Source organism: Aquarana catesbeiana, linkage group LG04 (assembly GCF_042186555.1).
Source record: "Aquarana catesbeiana isolate 2022-GZ linkage group LG04, ASM4218655v1, whole genome shotgun sequence".
Taxonomy (NCBI): domain Eukaryota; kingdom Metazoa; phylum Chordata; class Amphibia; order Anura; family Ranidae; genus Aquarana; species Aquarana catesbeiana.
In genome coordinates, this window is record NC_133327.1 from 492,142,470 (window position 1) to 492,165,062 (window position 22,593).

General features: G+C 43.7%; 1 protein-coding gene across 1 annotated transcript in view; it reads left to right on the forward strand.

Moving 5' to 3' along the window:
- DHX57 (DExH-box helicase 57) overlaps positions 1–22,593 on the forward strand; it is a 218,154-nt gene that overhangs the window by 159,070 nt on the left and 36,491 nt on the right. The window contains exons 19-20 of the mRNA XM_073627674.1: positions 1,382–1,465; positions 19,921–20,058. Of these exons, the coding sequence (XP_073483775.1) occupies positions 1,382–1,465; positions 19,921–20,058 (222 nt within the window). The remainder of the gene's footprint in view (positions 1–1,381; positions 1,466–19,920; positions 20,059–22,593) is intronic.

The window sequence follows — 22,593 nt, forward strand, 5'->3', positions numbered from 1 at the left end:
TTTTTCTTTTTTCTTTCATCATAAATTGTCTTGTTCTATTTTACTATAAATGATTTTACTTTTGAATAAGTGCAAACGAGCTTCCTCACATCGATTGTATTGTATTCATTCTATGTTAATTGTGCATTATCTTTGTACTTAATAAAATACTTTTGACAAGGAAAATGACAATTTTTTGTGAAAGGTCCTGCAGGCAGCTCTGTAGTAGGATTTTTCGCTGTTCTGCTTTTGGTTTTGGGCTTGTTGCTGCTGTTGCTCTGTTTGCCAACCACTCTTGTTTAGTGCTTTGGGACATCCCAAGTGTTATGAATAAGAACAAATCCTGTGATGTACAATTAAGAATTTAGATCTTTTAGTTTACCTGTAAAACCCTTTTCTTAGAATACATCACAGAACATCTCTACCCTCTTGTTTGGTTTTCGCAATACTTGCTATAAACTGAGGCTATGTTATTCTGGGAGGGGTCATGTCTAGGCAGGGAAGCCTGCCTTTCTTTGGCCAGTGTCCATTCACATGTAGGTGACAGCATAATCCAAGTAGTCATGAATAGGAAAAAACTGTGCGCCCTGTGATGTACTTGAAATGGATTTTACAAGTAAACGAAAAATACTATTTTTGCTGCATCTGTAAGCCCATGTGAAAGAGGCCTAATAAAAATGATAGATGTAAAAATAAAAAAATGAATGCAATGCATAAATTCCTACAGATTACTGATGTCTCTGTCAAAGATTTAATAATGGCATCCTAATCTAAGAGTAACTCCACTTTTGTTGCAGGGATTTTAACAAATGTTTTTACCTCTTTTGTTATTCTGAAAAAAAAAATACCTGTGTATCTGTGTCCATGTGCAAAGTAAATCTGTATCAAAGTGATTTTATAATTATCAATTAACTGCTGTGTTTGCAGGGCTCTAATGAGGAAAGAGCTGCATCCCTTTAAATGTGATTTACCTTTGGGAGTATCTTAAACGGGATGCCCAAAATCTGACTTGTTTCTTAGTGCAGGCTTCTGGGAAAATCAATAAGCCAATCACATAGGCAGGGAATTATATTTCTGCGGGGGGGGGATGGGGGGGGGGGGGTGAGGCATTCTGTACACTGTCTGTATGTAGAACGCCTCCAGGTTGCCATATTGCATTGCATTTTATGGAAACTTAGAGTACTGCAGATTGAAAAGGAACAGTCGTAACATTCATTTGCAATATAACGTGTGCTGCAATTGTATAATAGATAGATATAGATATGCTATTTTTCCCCACAAAAGTGGAGTTACCCTCTAAATATAAGTATTGGAAGCATGTATGTACACTCATCAGGAAAGTGACTGCTCCATTGTTATTAAAAGGTCCTTTTTAATGAAAATATGGTTTCCACCTGTGTAGGGCTGGAGTAATGTCGTTAAGGAAAACCCACGTGCCGGTTTCCAATATTGCCGGGACAATTTTCTGTCATCGAGGGTGATGCAGGTAGGTTGTTGCTGCTATTAATAGTGTGTGTGTGTGTGTGTGTATGTATGTGTGTATATATCGATATATACCTATATAGAGATATATCTATATAGAGATATATATATATATATATATATATATATATATATATATATATATATATATATACACACACACACACACACATTTGTATGCCTGTGCTACAAATATTGAATTTTAAAAAATATAAAGAAATTCACAAGTTCACAAAGAATCATTTTGTGTGTTAGCATATTATTAATAATCATTTAAATGCTTTATTTATTGAATAAGGCCTGCAGCACTTGAAATAAATTTTGGTGTAATTGTTTTACACGTTAACTCTACTGATATCAGCTACCAGTTCACAGTTCCCTGAGGGCTTAGGAATGTGATCTGGAGAGCTGCAATACCTTGTGTTTTTAACGTATATTTACTTAATTAATAATTTTACTGGTTAAAAAAATGGACTAGTATCTTTTTTCAGCGTAACTATGTAATGGTTTATCCCACAAAGGGTCTCCAAAGTGTATTAGAGAGAACATTAACTGTATTTTAGTGTACACACAGATATTTGTACGGTAACATAGTAATTTTTCCTGTGTGGTAGGGTAGATTTGACACTTTATTTACACTTAATATGCAGCGCTATATTTTTAAAATCTCCCAAATTTCATACATCATACCATAAATAAATAAAATGAACCAATATTGTTTTATATATATATATATATATATATATATATATATATATATATATATATAAAATATGTGCTCAATACCAAGTGCCTAGTGCTCTATATTTATATTGTGCGACCTCTAATAATGCAGAACTCATTAAATACTTCTACAATACACAAATTCATAAACCATGTAATATTCGATAAAGTGTCCAGTGCATATTCATAAGGTTATTAAAGTCTTTACCAAGTAACTATTGACCTGTTTGTTTAACTTCTATTGTTATATATACTGGAGAGTTTAAAGTGGTTGTATAGGCAGGTTTTTTATCTTAAGGGGAGGGGGCCGAACCACAGCTCCATGTCTGAATGGATACACAGAGCTGCAGCTCGGCTCGAGTGCCCCCACAGCAAGCTGCTTGCTGTGGGGGCACTCAACAGGAGGGAGGGGCCAGGAGCTCCAGCTAGGGACCTGAGAAGAGGAGGATCCAGGCTGCCCTGTGCAAATCCACTGCACAGAGCAGGTAAGTATGACATGTTTGTTATTTTAATAGGAAAAAAAAAAATGAGACTTTACAGTCACTTTAATAAAAGTCCACATAGATAAGTTTTTGCTAGAAGAAAACATTTTAAGCAATAGCCATGGATTCATGAAAGACAGAAGTTAGCAGACAAATCTGATTTCTTTTTATGAGGAGGTGATCAAAATCCTAGACAAAGGAGTGGCTGTGGACTTAGTATATTGGATTTTGCAAAGGCGTTTGACACCATTCCCCACACACGGCTAATGTGTAAGGTAAAGTCTACAGGCTTAAAAAAATCAGTTTGTAAATGGATAGAAAACTGGCTAAAAGGCTGCATTCACAGAATAGTGGTTAACGATTAATACTCTGAATGGTCTAAGGTTATTAGTGGTGTACCCCAAGGTTCAGTGTTGGGACCTTTACTTTTTAATATGTTTATAAATTATATTGGGTCTGGGAATAAAAGTACCATTTCTGTCTTTGCAGAAGACCCCAAGCTTTGCAGTAGAATAACATCCTTATTTGATGTCTCCAACTTACAAGCTGACCTCAATGGGGGGGGGGCGCTAATTAATAATGTATAATATTTGCATGCATTATACATACTAGGGGGAGTAAAGCTGGGGGAATCAATCATGGAGAAGGATCTAGGTGTTCTGGTAGATCATAAGCTTAATTTTGGCATGCAGTGCCAAGCAGCGGTTTCCAAAGCAAGCAAAATTCTTTTCTTGTATTAAGAGGTATGGACTTTAGAGAGAGAGCCCCTGTACAAATCATTAGTAAGACCTCATCTGGAATATGCATAGTTGCCAACATTGTAAAAAAAATTTTAGGGACACTTTTTTGCATGTAGGCGGAGCCTTGCTATAATTAGGAGGCGGGGCATTTGTAGGCGTGACATAGTGCTCTTTGTGTGCCACTGTGAAAAAATGGGCGTGGTTTATGCAAAATAGTGGGCGTGGCTCGAAAGGGGGAGTGGTTAGAGTCTGAGATGAATGAGGGATGGAGGGAGAAAGAAAGAAAAAGGACAGCAGGCCCAGGACCTACACCACAATAGAAATATGTGTATTCCAGAAAGATTAACAAATCAGCAGATAAAGATACTCCAAACACCTGGGTTTAGCGCTTAAATCATCCCCGCACCATGGTTGTTATGGTGTCGGGGTGATTGAAGCGCATTATTTCTATTATTACACTGTAATATAAAATGAAATCATTCAACTCACCATAATGCAGAATCAGTGGAAGCCCCGAGCGTGTCACCTGCCACATCGTCTTTCACCAGATACCATCAGGTTCCCCCAGCAGAGTCCGTCCTTGCATCAGGTGCCTCCCCAGCAGAGTCTGTCCTTGCATCAAGTGCCCCTCCAGCAGAGTCCGTCCTTGCATCAAGTGCCCCCCCTAACAGAGTCCGTCCTTGCATCAAGTGCCCCCCCTAACAGAGTCCGTCCTTGCATCAAGTGCCCCCCTAACAGAGTCCGTCCTTGCATCAAGTGCCCCCCCTAACAGAGTCTGTCCTTGCATCAAGTGCCCCCCCTAACAGAGTCCGTCCTTGCATCAAGTGCCCCCCTAACAGAGTCCGTCCTTGCATCAGGTGCCCCCAGCAGAGTCCGTCCTTGAATCCGGTGCCCCCAGCAGCTGTGGCGTAGCGTGGGTTGTCAGCGCCCGGTGCAAGGCAAGAAATTTGCGCCCCCTAACCTATGGACTTTTAGCACTCCCCGAGTCCCTTCCCTTCCTACAATAGTACTTACCAGCCTGATTCCTACACTGACCACTACACTGACCTACCTATCCACTACACTGACCTACATGATTCCTAGACTGACCATTACACTTACCTACCTGTCCACTACACTGGCCTACACTGTTCCTAGACTGGCCATTACACTTACACTTACCTACCTGTCCACTGCACTGACCTACCTGATTCCTATACTGACCAATACATTGACCTACCTGTCCACTACATTGACCACTACACTACACTGATTACCACTACACTACACTGATCCAGAAGATGGTACCTGCGGTGTGTGAGGATGTGGGGCCGACCTAGGCCAAGCTGGGGGTCCGAGGAGTCTTCCAAATGGAGCCTTGTGAAAGGGGGGAGCCAGGACCATCAGTGTCCCCAGCCAGCGGAGCCCCGGTCCTTCCATCAGTGCCCCCGCTCGTCGGACACACAGGGCGGAGGGTTGGCGGTGGGTGGAGGCTAATCACTTCCTTGTGTTCAGGAAGTGATTAGCCTCCACCTGGGGAGCTGGGAGGGGTTGCCAATCCCTGCAGCCAATAGGCTTCAGTGTACAATAGAATTTTCTATTTGTACACTAAAGAGAGAAGCCGCCCCTCTGCACTGAACACACGGGGAAACAAAACTTGTGGCAGCGGCAGCCATTTTTGTGTAGCCGCTGTCGTTTTTAGACAAAAACAATCCCGATTTTCCCGGGACAAAAGCAAAATCCCGGGAAAATAATCAGGACAAGCTTAAATCGGGATGAGGGTCCCAAAATCGGGATTGTCCTGGGAAAATCGGGACTGTTGGCAACTATGAATATGCAGTTCAGTTTTGGGCACCAGTTCACATAAAGGATATTGGGGAACTGGAGAAAATGTAGAGAAGAGCAACCAAACTGATAAGAGGCATGGAGGAGCTCAGCTATGAGGAAAGTTTACCTGACCTGAGAAGAGGAGATTAAGAGGGATATGATCAACATGTAGAAATACATAAGTGGTCTATATAGTGAACTTAGTGTAGCGTTATTCAACTTAAGGTCATCACAGAGGACAAGGGTGCACACTTTACGTCTGGAGGAAAAGAGATTTAATCACCAAATGAGGAAAGACTTCTTCACAGTAAGAGCTGTGAAAATGAAGAATAGACTCCCTCAAGAGCTGGTTCTGACCAGCTCAGTAGATTGTTTTAACCACTTAAGGACCAGAAGTATTTAAACCCTTAATGACCAGGTCATTTTTTTTGCAATACTGCACTGCGTCGCTTTAACTGACAAATACGCCGTCGTGCGACGCTGTACCTAGACAAAATTTACGTCCTTTTTTTCCCCACAAATAGAGCTTTATTTTGGTGGTGTTTGACCACCTCTGTGGTTTTTATTTTTTACACTATAAACAAAAAAATGAGCGACAATTTTGAAAAAACATGGAGGCGGAAACATTATCCTTTGGGGGTGTTTTTCTGTTAAGGGTACAGAAAAACTTTACCACATCAAAGGGATGATAGATGGGCCATGTACCGTCAAATCTTGGGTGAAAACCTCCTTCTCTCAGCCAGGGCATTAAAAAATGGTCGTGGATGGGTATTCCAGCATGACAATAACCCAAAACACACGGCCAAGGCAACAAAGGAGTGGCTCAAAAAGAAGCACATTGAGGTCCTGGAGTGGCCTAGCCAGTCTCCAGATCTTGATTCCATAGAAAATATGTGGTGGGAGCTGAAGGTTCGCGTTGCCAAACGTCAGCCTCAAAACCTTAATGAACTGGTGTAGTAAGGAGGGGTTTGGGTTCCTGAAGGACTGGGCCGACTTCTCAGTCGATAACCAGTACTATAAAAGGGACAGACTGTACCTAAATGAGGAGGGTGCAGATCAGCTGGGAATGAAGATGGCCAAAAAGTTAGAGGGGTTTTTAAACTAGGCGATGTGGGGGGGATGGGCGTGACCGGAGGCTGAGGGGAAGGGGAGGGCGTTGAGAACCCGGACCTAGCTGCTCCTCCTGAGGCCCGCCGTCTGCCGCCCACGCTGGAAGCTCAGGATGCCGTAGTGGCTTGTCCTATGCCTGTGACGGCCGGAAGGTAGGGGAGACAAGTAACGAGCAGCCGGCTCAAAGATCTGGCTGGCGCCGCTGCCATGGCTGTCCCGGAGACGGGAGTCTACACCGCACCGGATCCTTCAGCAGAGCGCTCGTGCTGGCTGTCTGTAAAACAGGTCTGCAAACAGGTGGACGCTGCTGGTCAGAGCAGTAGATTGGATGACAGGGGGAAGGAGGACCATCCAGGTACACTGTGCACTAAATGCCATAAGATAACCCGTCTGTGTCATCCCTGTAAGACGAGAATCTGGGGAACCCCCCCGTAGTGACACCTTACGGTGAGTTCCTGCTTTGATGTACGGGAGGGGGCATATTTAAAGTTTGGAGAGGATGCTGTGAGGTGGAAAGTGAGCATACTGCCTAGTGTTTTCATCTCAGGGTCTATTGAGCTCTCTGGAGGCGGTTTCCGGAGGCAGTTTTTTTTTTCTTGGGCTAACAGCAAATTATTATATCACTATTTATTATTTGGGAAGAAAAGAACTGGCAGAGACTGAACAAATGGTACAATCCTTTTTCCCTGAAGTCCCAAGGGGTGAGGGGGGACAAGATGACCAGGAAAAAAGGGTCAGAGGAGGCCGCAGCTCAGGAAGAAGCTGGGGCGCACAATTTGCGAGGTCCCAAAGATAAAGTAGCTCAGGGAGCTGCCGCAAAGCTGGAGCGCTTTGCCCATACGCCAAACTGCACACCAAAAAAAGGAAACCAGGTGGTGGGGGTGCACAAGTTCAGGGGGCGCAGGTCAATCACCCCGGGGGAAGGAAAAGCCAAGGACTAGCCGAAATTTGTGTACCTACAGTAACCGAATCAGCGTCACAGACGTATCTGGAAAAGGAGAGTGGCCTGAGTGGCCTGGGCAATGTAGTAATAAAGGATAAGGAGGCACTAGAGCAGGAACCATCTTTGAAGGACATTCTCCTAGCAGTAAATGTTTGTAAGACCACGCTGTCGGATTTATCAGACCAAGTTAAAGGCATTATAGACGACTTGGCTATGTTGAAAAGGGATATGCAGGAGGTATGCGCTCGAACCACCGCTTTAGAAGAGAGACTCAGCCAGGTGGAGGATGATGTGAATCCACTGAGACAGGAGGTTAAGAGGATGAAGGAACAATTAGACACATGCCTTCAGAAAATGAATGAATACGAGAACAGGGCACGCAGGAAGAATGTGAGGGTCCTGGGCCTCCCTGAAAAGAGTGAGGGCAATAACCCTGTAGAATTCATGGAGGGATGGTTTAGAGACATGTTTGGCAAGGACGCATTCTCCAACATGTTTGCTATTGAACGAGCACACAGAGTCGCCCCGAGGGTCCCACATTTAGGGGGTCAGTCAAGGCCCCTTATAGTCAAACTTTTGTTTTTCAGAGACAAAGTTACTATCCTCCAGAGAGCAAGGGAGATGAAAAATATTCTATACAACGGCGCAAGAATATCTTTGTATCCAGATTGTTCTCCTGAGTTGCAGAGACAGAGAGCAAAGTTTATAGAGTGTAAACGAAGTTTACAGCAGCGTAAACTCAGTTATGCGCTGCTGTATCCAGCCTGTTTATGGGTAACAGTAAACAGGGAGGTGAAATTCTTTAATACTCCTGCAGAGGTGTTTTCATGGTTAGAAAAGAATGAGGGAAGGTTACGGCCAGGTGAAAGGCCCTAGAAGGAGGGGGGGGGAAGGAGTAGGAGGTTAGAATTTGGGGTCTCTTCACCTTTTTCTTTGTCAAGTGGACAGGCGCATACTTAGAGATGAGATTCATCATTTTTTGTCTCTTTTTTTCTTTTTTTCCCTCTCCTCTCTCTCCCCTTCTTCCCTTTTGTTTTTTCCATCCTTCTCTCAGGCATATATTTTACAGAGGTGCGGGTGTAGGGGGGTAGCAGTTATGAAAAATTTTACACTTAAGTATGTTGGGGTAATTCCCCTCTTATAAAAGGTTTGGGTTGCAATGCAAGAGGAGGAGGGAGGTATACCCAGGTTTTAAAGGGTTAATCACGGTCACTTTAGAAGCTCGGTGGGATGGGCCCAAGGTTGGGCCGGTGGGGGAGGGGGGATGGGGGGGTGGGGGGTTGGGAGGGTTTGGGGGTGAGGATGTGTGGATGGTGGTGTGGGGGGGGGGAAGGGAGGCAGGGGGGTAGAGTGGTGTGAAGGAGGCAGTATGGAAGCCACACAGAAAGTAAAGGCACTAAAACTTCAAAAATTAATCACAATACCTGTAGTGTTGGAATTTGGGAATTATTTTGAGTTAAGGTATAGGAATAAGTGATGAGAGGTAAGAGGGTAACATTAGGAACATTTAAGTGTTTGAAGGTATGTTCATGGAATGTGCGGGGGGTGAAAGATGTTTGCAAGAAACAAGCAATTTTTTCTATGGCCAGAACAAGGGATGTCAGGATACTCTGCCTTCAGGAGACCCACTTAGATAAGGGTTCAGTTAATACTCTAAGGAATAGGAGCTAGCAAGAGCAGTACCACTCAACCCATACCTCGTATTCAAGGGGAGTGAGTGTGCTGATAATCACCAGATTGGTTTTCTCCTGTAGACAGAGCAAACTGGACAAGTGTGGTTGGTATGTTTTTCTCTATTGTAATATTGAGGGGCGGGACTGTATTCTCGCAAGTGTATATATCCCTCCACCATTTTAAACAGAGGTACTTCATAAACTGATAAGTTTTATAGCAGATAAACCTGGGGTGCCGGTTATAGTGACGGGGGACTTTAATATGGCCATGAATAATTGCTTAGATAGATTCCCGACAGGGTCGTCTCCTGGAGGGGCATCTAGGGGCCCGCTCCTCCAATTTTGTGAGGAAGTAGGATGGGTGGATATCTGGAGGAGGTGGCATCCGGGGGAGAGGCAATATTCATGCCACTCAAGGACACATGCCACTCTATCTAGGATAGATTTGGTGCTCTGTAATGAGGAGGCTCTGAAAATGGTGGAAGGGATGGATTATGACCCTAGGGGACTCTCAGACCATTCTCCAGTGGTTTTTTTCAGTCAAAATGGGGTGGTGCGCTGGTCGAGGGGAGTGGAAATTGAACCCCTTTTGGCTTGAAGTAATTGAGGATGATGGGGGGATTGTTAGTAATCTGAAAGAGTTCATAAATTTGAATCAAGGATCTGCCCCTTTAGGTATAACCTGGGATGCCTTGAAGGCTTTCCTTAAAGGGGTTCTTATACAGAAAATCTCTTATGTTAAGAAGAAAGCACAAATCAATCAACATAGAATTAGGGAAAAGGTGAGGGAGGTAGAAGATAGATATTTGGAGGAGCCAACCACAGTTAGATATGAGGCTTGAGTAGAGGGTCAAGAGGAATACAGAAAATTAGTCCTGGAAAAAGAGGAAAAGAGTAAAATGTTCCAGAAACAAAATTTTTTTGGTGAAGGGGAATTAGTGGGTAGAACTTTGGCACTAATAGCTAGGGCTAATGGCCCTTCATCCACTATACCGGCAGTGTGGGATAGGGACGGGAGCACTATAAGACATACTCCTGGTATGGTGGAGGTGTTCAAAGAATACTATGAAGATTTGTATAAGGCCCCACAGGTGGATGTAGAAGGGGAGATGTGGGAGTTCTTTGAAAAACTAAAAATAGTTCCGCTATCCAGTGAGGAGAGAGATACCTTGGAAACCCCGTTGACACTGATGGAGATACAAAGAGTGGTAAAGGAAATGGTGAATCAAAAAGCGCCAGGACCTGACGGTTTACCTGTAGAACTGTATAAGAAATATGGGGAGGTTCTGCTCCCAAAATTATTAGAAGTTTTGAACAGAGCCGTGGTGGAAGGTAGATTACCCATGTCCATGACAGAAGCTACGATTATAATTTTGTTAAAAGAGGGGAAGAACCCGTTAGATGTTGCCTCATACAGACCAATCTCACTTTTATGCACGGATGTTAAGATCCTGGCTAAAGTCCTAGCAAACAGGTTAAAAAAAAATAATCTCTAAAGTAATACACGCGGATCAAACCGGTTTTATTCCAGATAGATCGGTGAGTATGAATATTAGGAGAATGTATGGCAACATACAAATACCTACGGAGAGGGGAGGCAATAGGGCTATCTTATCATTAGATGCGGTCAAGGCATTTGATAGCCTTGAGTGGCACTATCTGTGGAAGGTACTGGCAGAGTTTAAATTCGGCCCTAATTTTGTGAACTGGCTGAGGCTTTTATATGACAAACCGAAAGCCAGAGTCAGGGTCAATGGTGAGTGCTCCGAGTGGTTCCAGTTGGGGAGGGGGACGAGACAGGGGTGTCTATTGTCGCCCCTGCTCTTCGCCCTCGCACTGGAGCCTTTGGCAACCGCTCTGAGAAAGTCACAAGAAATCCAGGGTTTCAAAAGTAGGGGTGCAGAGGAGAAAGTCGCAATGTATGCGGATGATATCCTGTTATTTTTGGAAGATACACAAGCCTCCTTGCTAGCAGCCATGAAACTAATTAAAGAATTTGGGCACTTTTCTGGTTCGAAGATTAATTGGGAAAAATCAGCTTTATTACCGATAGACCCCCTGATAAATCCTCTCCCAAGACAGGTGAACTCTATAAAAATCGTAAATCAAATGAGATACTTGGGGGTAAATATAACTAAAGATCCAGGGCAGTATATAACAGGTAACGTAGTACCATTAATGGTAAAATTAAAACAGAAGAGCCGGATGTGGGGTGGTCTTCCTCTCTCGGTCGCCGGTAGATGCAATCTTATTAAAATGATATGGATGCCACAAATCCTATTCATTTTGCATAATTCTCCTGTCTGGATTCCAAGGCATTGGTTCAGGAAGTTGGATAGCCTGTTCAGGGAATTAATCTGGAAAAATGGAGTGGCAAGGATAGGTTTGAAGGCGCTGCGGCGGCCGAGAGAGGCGGGAGGCCTGGCACTACCGGACCCCTGGAGCTATTTTTTAGCAGCCCAAATGCAGTTTATGAGAGGCAGCAATGTGTCTGAAGAAAGGGTAGGAAGAAATAGAATATGGATTAGCAATATTAGCTATGGTACAGAGGTGGAGGCAGTAGAGGCCGAATCCTTTGGACATAGCTGCCCTACAACTCAGTTAATGATCAGATGTTGGAAGATGGTAAAAGCTGTATTGGGATACTTGGGGTTCTCTGAGTTCTCTCTGCTATGGAACAACAAAAACCTGAAGGAGCTTAGCGTGATGGGGAAAATAGAAGAATGGGATAGGAAGGGTATCCACCGCTTGATGCAACTGTATAGGGCAGGGAGGTTGAAATCGTTTCAAGAGATAAGAGAAGAGTTTGAACTGCCCAATAGATTGTTTTTTGGCTACCTACAAGTGAGGCACGCCCTGGAGGTACAATTTAAGGGCAAGGAGATAGAGTGGTGTGAAATGCCCTTGTTAAGGAAATTGGTAAATAGCATGGAATCTAGAGGGCTGATCTCAGAAATGTATAGGAGTATAACCAAGGCGGGGCAGGAAGGGGAGGTGGAGTCCAGGAGGAGAATTAAATGGGGGGAAGAGATCGGCACAATAACGGAGGAACAATGGAAGTTTAACCTAGCATTGGGCCCAAGGGTATCTCTGTCACCTTCGCAAGGGGTCTCCCATTTGTATTTGATTTATAGACTTTATTATACACCAGAAAAATTATTTAGGTTTGGAAAGAGGCAGGATGCGAAATGTCAGCGTTGTGGAGATGGGAGAGGCGACCTGATACATATGTTTTGCCGTTGCCCCAAGCTATATAGGTACTGGGAAAAACTAGTGGAGGAAATTAACACAATATTTGGATCTTCATTGGCAATGGAGGCTCGAACCAGCCTTCTGAGTCTATTTGAGAAGAACGATATGTTGAAAGATACTCAGACTGCAATTATAAGATGCTTGTTCCAGGGCAGGAAAATTATAGCACGGAAGTGACAGGCGAAAGATCCCCCAACGATAGGAGAATGGAGAAGAGAGGTCAAGGATACGATCATCAAGGAGGAATTCTGGTATAGAAGGAGAGGCAGCTTAAAGAAATATAAGAGTATATGAAAGTTATGGGTCCAGAGGTAGAGATAGTTGGCGCAGAACATTTTCCAGAGGGTAGTATTGGGGGCATTAGTGGTAGGTTGACCAAAGCACATAAACCCAAGGTAAGTAGAGTAGCAAGTCCTAGTTGCAATCTCGGAACAGCCAATAAGAGGATAATATGCGACCGGTCTAAACTACGTGGCATGTTCACCAATGCCAGGAGCCTGGCGGTCAAGATGGGTGAACTAGAGATACTGTTGTACAAGGAGAATTTGGATTTTGTGGGAATTTCAGAGACCTGGTTCAACAGCTCTCATGATTGGCTGCCAAACATTCAAGGGTATACCCTTTATCGCAAGGATAGAGAGGGTAAAAAAGGGGGAGGGGTATGCCTATATATCAAGACTAATATACAAGTGAATGTGAGAGATGACATCACTAAGGGAGCTAGGGAGGAGGTGGAATCCTTATGGGTAGAGCTCCAAAGGGATGAAGCTAAGGGGAAAATAATACTGGGAGTATGCTATAGGCCCCCTACTCTGAGGGAGGAAGGGGAAACAGATCTCCTATCACAATCTGGATTAGCAGCAAGAATGGGAAGTGTTATCATAATGGGGGATTTTAACTATCCAGATATAGACTGGGCGGAGGGAACCATGCATTCATCTTAGGCTCGCCAGTTCCTAAATGTCTTGCAGGACAATTTTATGGGTCAGATGGTAGACGCACCAACTAGAAATGAAATAAAGTGTTACTGGATCTACTGATTACCAACAATACAGACCTGATCACGGATGTGGAAATACGGTGCAATTTAGGTAACAGCGATCACAGGTCAATTGGCTTCAGTATAAATCACACAAATAGGAAACATAAGGGGAATACAAAGACACTGAATTTCAAAAGAGCCAACTTCCCTAAACTACAAACCTTGCTAGAAGGCATAAATTGGAATAAAATATTAGGAACAAAGAACACAGAGGGGAGATGGGTTTGCTTTAAGAGCATATTAAATAAGGGCATTAGCCAATGCATCTCATTGGGTAAGAAATTTAAAGGGCAAACAAAAGCCCTGGATGGCTTAACTCCAATGTAAAAATGCATATAAAAGCAAAGGAGAAGGCCTTCAGAAAATACGAGGTTGAGGGATCAGCATTCAGACTCTGTAAAGAATGCAACAAGAAGTGTAAGGGTGCAATAAGGACGGCTAAGATAGAACATGAAAGGACACATAGCAGAGGAGAGCAAAAAAAATCCCAAAACATTCTTTAAGTATGTAAACAGTAAAAAAGAGAGGACAGACCATATTGGCCCTATAAAGAATGAGGGAGGACATCTCCTCAGTCTTCACGAGGGAATCGGGGGGTTTCAGTAACCAAAACTGCAGTGTTTATCCTCAGGACACATCACAGGAAGCACCTCAATGGTTAACAGAGGACAGAATTAAAATTAGACTTGAGAAACTTAACATTAATAAATCACCGGGACCAGATAGATGGCTTGCACCCGAGGGTACTTAGGGAACTCAGTCAAGTAATTGCCAGACCATTGTTCCTAATTTTTACTGACAGTCTACTGACTGGAATGGTATCAGCTGATTGGAGAAAAGCCAGTGTAGCACCAATATTTAAAAAGGACCCAAAATACATCCCTCGGAATTACAGACCAGTTAGCCTAACATCAATAGTATGTAAACTCTTGGAGGGGATGATAAGGGACTATATACAAGATTTTAGTAATGAGAATGGTATCATTAGCAGTAATCCGCATGGATTTGTGAAGAATTTTTCTTGCCAAACCAATCTATTAACCCCTGAGAGACGTGGCTGTGCTGTGAACGAGCACGTTGGTCACATGGTTCTGTTTCCATAGTAATAGGACCTCACACAGGAAACAGAAGCTGACTGCTTGGCCAGATGGTAAACAATGTACCTCAAATCTACTGCTGAGAATATAGTTACATAGTAAGGTTGAATAAAGACACCAGTCCATCCAGTCCAACCTGAGTGAGTGCGGTTGCGTGTCAATTTACGCAGCGCTCCACACATACATCGCACCCTATCCTCAAGGAGCCCACAATCCAAGGTCCCAAACTCACATTCATATACTTTTGGACCGAAGCCAATTAACCTACCAGCATGTCTTTGGAGATAAAAGTTTGCTTGCTGCAGGAGCTCCGTACATTGATCCTGGCAGTTAGCTTATCCTGGGACCCTACAATCTCCTGATTGCCTATAACTCTTCCTGGCAGACCACGCAGTCATGCTGGGCTATGTCTCCGACAATAGCACAGAAGGCAGCCGCAGCTAAACTAGCACAATTTCGTAGAATGGACGGGGAAGAGGCCGGGGAAGATGGTGGTGCCACATGTGAGAGTCAAACTCTGACGAGTGGAGACACAGACAAACTCCTAGAGGCCATAACATTCTGCAGGACCTCGTTAGCGGCCCAGATCGAGGAAGTCAAGATGGATATTTCATTAATTCGACAAGACTTCCAGAAACTCAGAGAGTCACAGCGGCGGAGACTCGGTTGGGCCTAGTGGAAGGTGCCATTCCACCCCTACAAATGGGATCTGATCGCATGCAGCTCCAGATTAACCAGCTATTAGCTAAACAAGACATCATGGAAAATCGCTTGAGGAGATGTAACCTCCGCTTTATTGGACTCCCTGAGGGCACAGAGGGGAAGGACCCGACCACATTCCTGGAGATGCTCCTTACAACCACCTACGGCCGGGAGGCCTTCTCCGTCACTTTAGCAGTAGAGAGAACCCACCGCATGTCGGCCAGGCCGCCTCCACCGGGGGCCCCTCCTTGTACCTTTATAGCCAAGTTTCTCAACTATAAGGACCGAGACGCGGCTCTTCGCCTTGCCAGGGAGAAAGGAAACATCCCCCCATGGAAATGGCAAGGTAGCTATATTCCCTAATTTTTATGCAGATGTCCAGCGCCGCAGGCAACGCTTCATGGAAGTGAAACGCAGACTACGTGTCAAGCATCAGAAATACTCCACTCTCTTCCCGGCTCGTCTGAGGGTGGAGGCAGACAATTGTGCTTCTTTTTTGAAGACCCCGAGGAAGCTATCAATTGGCTAGAACGCTGTGAGGCTCCCAGGGGATCGGTGAACTGACAGCCGTGTCAGCAGCCCGGAGCATACTTTCCTGAGGGAACGCCGTGACTGGAGGCTTCCATCTGCTTCTGCTCCTTTACTCTTGTGTGTACTGTCCCACTGCTCTACTCCCGCGGAACACCACAGCAGGCTTTGCCCTTGATCCCCCGTTTTCCCTAGTTTACCCCGGAGCCATGCGGCCGTTGCGCTTCACGGCGTCCCACTCTGTAAGACATGTTGTCGTTATATGGGGGGGATCTCCCAGTATTGAATCCCGTGTGTTTAGCCACTCATACATAGGGTCTGTCACCTTGCATTCCAATATGCAGTTATCCTATATTCACCAATGAGACTCCAGTAGTAATGCTGTCCTACCAGAAACGTGCAAGGTGCAGCGTAATTTCGCCCGATCATCCATCTGGAAATAGGATTGTACCTGGGGGGCTGGTCATGGAGTCCTGCTAGTTGCTGCTTGCAGGCTCTGGCTATTGTGGTTGACCTTGTCAAATGATGATATTCGATTGCAGCAGTCCTCTCACTCATACCAGATACATACGTTTTTCGTGACTGTTCTGCACCATTATGAGCCAGTTTCCAGCCCCTTCTTTCTGAAGGATGGGTGCACAATGTTTTGGGTCAAAGCCCACACCAGTTTGGGAGGGTGTAGGGCGGGGTGGGGGGAGTTCAAAACCTATGGATTGGCAATACAACTTTATGTATAAGTTTATTACAGACATGGCATAACGTTTTTATCTATCAATACTGGGTAAAGGCAGATTTAATGTGCATAATACCGTACCTGTGTTATGATGTTTCCACAAATGATATTAACCTTATGAGATGTATGAATACCCAGACAACAGCATTTCTGATGATGCTTAGACTATGGCTACTGTAAAATTTCTTATATGGAATGTGAGGGGCCTCCGAGACAAAATTAAATGATTGGCGGCCCTCGCTTTCCTTAAAAAACAACATGCAGATAGGGACGCCTCCAACTTGCACTCCGCCGACCATGGATTGGATGGGCATTCCATTCTACCCACACATCCCATGCTTGCGGTGTCTCGATTCTTGTAGCCAAATCACTACATTTTGAACTGTGATATTTTCACTGACCCGCAGGGGCGTTATATCTTCTTGCATGCCAAAATATATGGAGAACCCTTTCTAGTGTTAGCCTTTTATGTTCCGCCCCTTTTAGCGCCACGGTCATCACAGAAGGTTTTATGTATATGTCCCGCTACTCTACAGTGCAGATGATCTGGCTAGGTGACTTTAACGAAACACTTAACCCCAGTCTAGATAGACTTCGGCCCTCAGAACCACATATTGGGGAACATGCATGAGACTAGATTTTCCAGGCTACTAACCAATTTCAATCTAGTAGACACTTGGAGACATTTAAAACCACAAGCCAGGAAATACTTATGTTTTTCGACCACACACAACATTATGTCCCGTATCGATCTTATTCTTCTATCCCGAGCCTTGCTACCAAGGTTACAAAATGTGACATTTGGCCCCAGACACTTATCGGACCATTGTTCCTATTGGATCACCCTCAGTGCCAACATTGACAAGCCATCTAGGTCCCGGCGCCTTAATCCTTTCTGGCTCTCTCTGATACCAGAGGATGGCAATCTACTAAATGAGTGGAAACAATACTTTCTAGACAATGATCCCTCAGCCTCGGCGTTCGATTCAGTGGAGTGGAGGTATCTTTGGAGGTGCCTGGAGGGATATGGCTTGGTGTTAAATTCATTAAATGGATCCAGCTCCTTTATTAGGATCCTACAGCTAGAGTGGTGGCCAATGGATGGACATCTGGGGCGTTTAGCCTCCCCAGAGGCAGGGTCTGACTCAGGGAACATTAACAGAGAAAATCAGTATGTATGCTGATGACACCCTGTTATATCTCGCGGACTCGGGCCCCTCCCTGCAACTGGCACTAGACACAATTGAACAATTCGGGTCATTCTCGGGACTTAGGATCAATTGGGACAAGTCCCAGGTCCTACCAATTGACAATTTCCCACCCTCCAAAACACAGGCTCAACTCCCTCTTCTCAGAGTAAGCGTCATAAAGTATCTAGGGATTCATGTCACCAGATCCTCGGCAGATTATATTACCTCAAATATTGAACCCTTATACATCTTAATTAAATCTAAAATACAAATATGGTATTTGTATTTTAGAGTCTGTAGCCCACTCCCACAGGTATTTAGCTCAATTATAACAGAATGGGGGCACTTCTGAGAGGGCTGGGAAGATTTTTAGATATCGGCAGCTCACATAGAATGGATGTAAGCAAAAACAAAAAGAAACCCATACTTCTCTTTTAACGAGGGTTGAGATAACCTCTACATGAGATTACTTTGTTTTCAATCATTTGGCTCACTCACAGAAATGTATTGTGTGAAGAAGCAGTTGTCTAGCACTGTAAAGTAAGAGGCAGAGCAAACCTATGTAATGAACAAACATGGATCCCCCTTTTACATATACAGTACCTTTAAAAATATTTACGCCCCATATGGAAAAGCTGTATTTTATGGCAGCCACTGGGGTCTCATCATAGGAAATAACAGGGCTGCAGTATGTGTACGCACTAAAAAATGTGCCTGAAAGAATGTTTTTTTTTTGTACGAAAGGTGTGAGACTCCGAGCTGAGCTGCTTAGTGAATATCATTGGGTGAAGACTGACGTTAAAGTGACACTAAAGCTTTGTTTTTTTTTTAAATAACAAACATGTCATACTTACCTCCACTGTGCAGCTCGTTTTGCACAGAGTGGCCCCGAACATCCTCTTCTGGGGTCCCTCGGCGGCTCTCGTGGCTCCTCCCCGCATTAGAGAAGCATTCTCCCAGGGGGTTACCTTGCGGGTGCGCTCCCGAGTCATTCATTCGGCGTACATAGAAGCCGAATGTATGACTCGACCCCACCCCCCAGCGCCCAGGTCATTGGATTTGATTGAAAGCAGCAGGAGCCAATGGCTGTGCTGCTATCAATCCATCCAATCAGGACCCGAGATACCGGCTTTTGCTGGTGTGCTCATCCCCAGGATGAGATAGAGAGGATACAGGTAAGTATAACGGGGGCTCGGAGGGGCTACAGCATTAAGGGAGGTTTTTCACCTCAATGCATAGAATGCATTGAGGTGAAAAACCTTGAAGGTTTACAACCCCTTTAAGTATTTATCTGGAGGGAGGGAGGCAGGCAGTCTAGCAGTTTAATTACTGGCTTGAAGAAGGTATATATTATGCAAGCATTTTTACTTTGTGTTTTTATTAGAGTAAATCGCTTTGCAAAGATCTGCAAGAAACAAAATGAAATCCACTGTGATTCATTGTCTTATGACACTAAAACAGAAAATATTCCACGTGATTTGAGCACATTTTATGGACACAGAGGGACATTTCTTATGCAAACATAATTAGATGCAAATCAGGCTGCCTCTCATTCAGCAAAGTCTCCGTGACAGGTTTAGATTGTATTGGCAATCCCAGCACCTATAATCCTGGGAAACCAACTGCAATGGATTTTTATATTTATGAGACAGATCTGTGACTGAAAATTACATTTATTTTCACTTAAGCATGAGTATAATTAAGAATATAATTTTGTTGCAGTGCTACTTTAGAGCTGCTGAGAGAGAAATTTATGAATTAGGCTGTAACCTTGTAGTAAATCTGTTGCACTGTCCACTGCTCCTGGTTATCATTGCCTTGTTTGGTGACAGAATTGATAAATGTCTCCCAATGTATTATTACAAACTATAGTGTACATAGAAACATGTATGGATAAATGACTTATATTAAGCTGATTCCTTGATAACAATTTTTACATACCCTTAAAGTGGACCTTCAGTCATTTTTTCTACTTTCCATCTATTAAATCTTCTGCCCTTGTTGTTTAAACTTTGGATAGCAAAACTGCCAGTAAATACCTTATACAGCCCACTTCTTGTTTCTTGTCTGGTTATTAGCCTAGGCTTATGACATCATGTACAGCTCTTTCTCTCTCAGTCTCATGAGAGTTTGCCAGGAAGGGAGGGGGGTGAGTCATAATAGAGCCAATGAGAGCTGCAGGGCTGCAGAATTGGAGGTGTGCCTGTGTAAACAGCTGCCCACAGCTAAAATGGTTGCAGCCAGACTTAGCGGAGGGAGATTTCTGCAGCATATTTGGCAAGTACAGAATCACATTGTATATATGAAATAATATGCAAAGTAGTTGCAGGGAAGCTTCAGAACGGCAAAGATGTTTTATCACAAATAATGTGTGCAGTCTGCAGTTCCTCTTTAAATAATACACACAATATCTATTTTGGAATTTTTACATGCTTTAGGAAATAGCTAGTCTGAAGAGACAGTTCACAGAGCTGCTGTCAGATATTGGCTTTGTGCGGGAAGGTCTTCGAGCTAGAGACATTGAGAAGAGGTGGGCCCAGAAAGGAGATGGAGTCATAGAAGCTACCGGGCAAGAGGTAAGTAAAAACCTTAATAACCCTCCTACCCTTGATCTGTCACTTGAAGTTACTTAAATGCATTTTTTAGATTCATAACATATCTGTAAATGTTTTTATTTGTGAATCACTTTTTCATTAAAAAACTCATCTGTAAATCTCTCTGTAAACTCCTACATAGTTCTAGGATAAAATGATAGAAAAGGGCTCCTGCTACTCCACCCAAGAAAAGTTATAGGTGTGTTGGGCAGGGTTCACAAGCCTCACAATAAACGTGCATATAATAAATATCACCCCAAGCTATATTTCAAAACAAGCCTACATATAAAATAAGTAAATCAGCTTAAAAAAGCATAAATACAGAATTGGTAGCTTTATTGCCCTTTTCTTTTAAATAAAACTGCTTCAGCAACCAATATTTTAATAATGTCCAATATAGAACCACTATGGCAGATTTACTAAAGCTAAACTAAAGCTTCTTTCTTAACCATTGAGGGACACTGGAATTCAAATACTGATGCAATACCCTACTATATCTAGAGGATTGTCATGTATCTCTTTGAGCGGCATTTGATATTATTAATCAATTTGGGCTTTATTCTGGAGTGTGCTTAAATAGGGAGAAATCACTGCTCTTTCCCCTTGCATTGGTTGCCCTTTTTGTTGTCCCTTTTAGCCCCTGTGTGGATGGCCTCTAAATTAAAAAATCTGGGGGTGGAGGTGCAGCCTGACCTTAACTTGTATGTTTGGGACAACCTTCTTCCCCTTTTGCAACACATGCAGATCAAGTGTACTGTTTGGACCTCTTTGCCCCTGGTCGCGTTAATCTGCTTGAAATGATTTTCCTACCTGAATTTTTCTACTTTTTCTGACAGACCCCCTATGCATAGTCTGTGATCCTTCTTTCATCGTATAGACCGTATTATCTCTGTGGTTTTTGGGCTGGGGGGACGCCTAGACTCTCACAATCAAACCTGTATTTACCAATTAATCGTGGAGGTCTGGCATTGCCTAATTTCTCACTGTACTACTGGGTGGCTGTTTAAGTTACAGTACATTGGTTTTTCAGCCTAGGGATAACGCGGCAGCGGTGATCATGGAGCAGCTGTACTGGGCTCCTACGCGGAACTCAGTAACCATGTATCCAGCTATTACAACCCCTAGGACGACCCTGAGGGTTTGGAAACAGGACAGGGTCCAGTATGGTACAAAATCCACGTATTCGCTCTATACTCTGCTATGGGGCAACCCTGCACTCGCTCACCTGCTCACTGTGCTGCATTCTGTCATATGGGCTACATATGGCATAAAACACTGCAAAATATAATACTACGGGGGGACTCTTACCCATTGATGAACTTAAACGTACCTACAACCTACCTAATAGGATGTTCTTTTCCGTTTTCTACAACTGCGACACGCGGTTGCTGCTCAATTCCCAACTTTCCCAACCATTAAGACTGACCCTTTGGAAAGTATGTTAATATAGAAGGACCTACCTAAACCTCTGTTCTCTATTTACTCCTTACTATCTCCTTTGACCATTCCCAAAATGGACTACCTTTTGTAATAAATTGCATGTGGAAATTCCATCCCTCTCGAAATAGGACTGCCTTCTGCAATATGTCACTACTGTGATATCTGCCAAAGATCGCTTTATCCAAATGAAATTTATCCATAGAGTGTACTATAACCCTCAGCGACGGCTTGCTGAGGGCACGTTTGCTCACATGTTTTGGTCTTGCTCTTGGATACTATTAACACAGTTGGCAACCTGTCTGTCCCTATGGACCCCTTAGTGCTGCTTCTAGGACTCACTGATTTTGTGGCGGCCTCTAAACATGTCAAACTATTTCTTTTCTTTTCGGCCTATTATGCTAGAAGGAAAATCCTGCTGAAATGGAAACTGCCTACTCTGCCCATGGTTTCGGGCTGGAGGGCGGAGATCAATGGGGCTTTTCCCCTATATAAGCTTACGTACATCAGCTGAAACTGTCCTGCTAAATTTGACAAAATTTTGGCTGGCTGGAAAGAGGCGCAGAGCATTACTGTTTAGGTGTTGATATCTCATGGTTTATAACTGAGTGTTATCTATTATACCTTGTGTATAGTACCCTACCTACCCACCGTCTTCCCCCATCCCCTCCCCCCTCCCTTTTTCCTTCCCTTCCCCCTCCCTTTTTCCTCCCCTTCCCCCCACTTTTTCTCCCCCTTCTTCATTTTTCCCTTACTTACCATTCCCCTTCATTGTTTTTGTCTCTCTACTTTTAGCTCTGACCCAATCCATGGTAATGTCGGATTCTTGGTTGCCACATTTCCCTAGGCTGTTTCTGAGGCTAATTACAGAACTGTTTTGGATTAATGATTGCATGACTCCTTTGACCATTTATCTATCTTTTTTTTTGTTTATTGACCGCTTGATTTGGTTTATGTGTACCTTTACTTGTTCATGCTGCTGAACATGTCGCAACTGTTCTTCTTCCATTGACTTCAGTCACGATCCCTCACTGCATCGCTGCTTGAGCTGGTCCCTGCATCTGCAGCTTAATTTTGAAG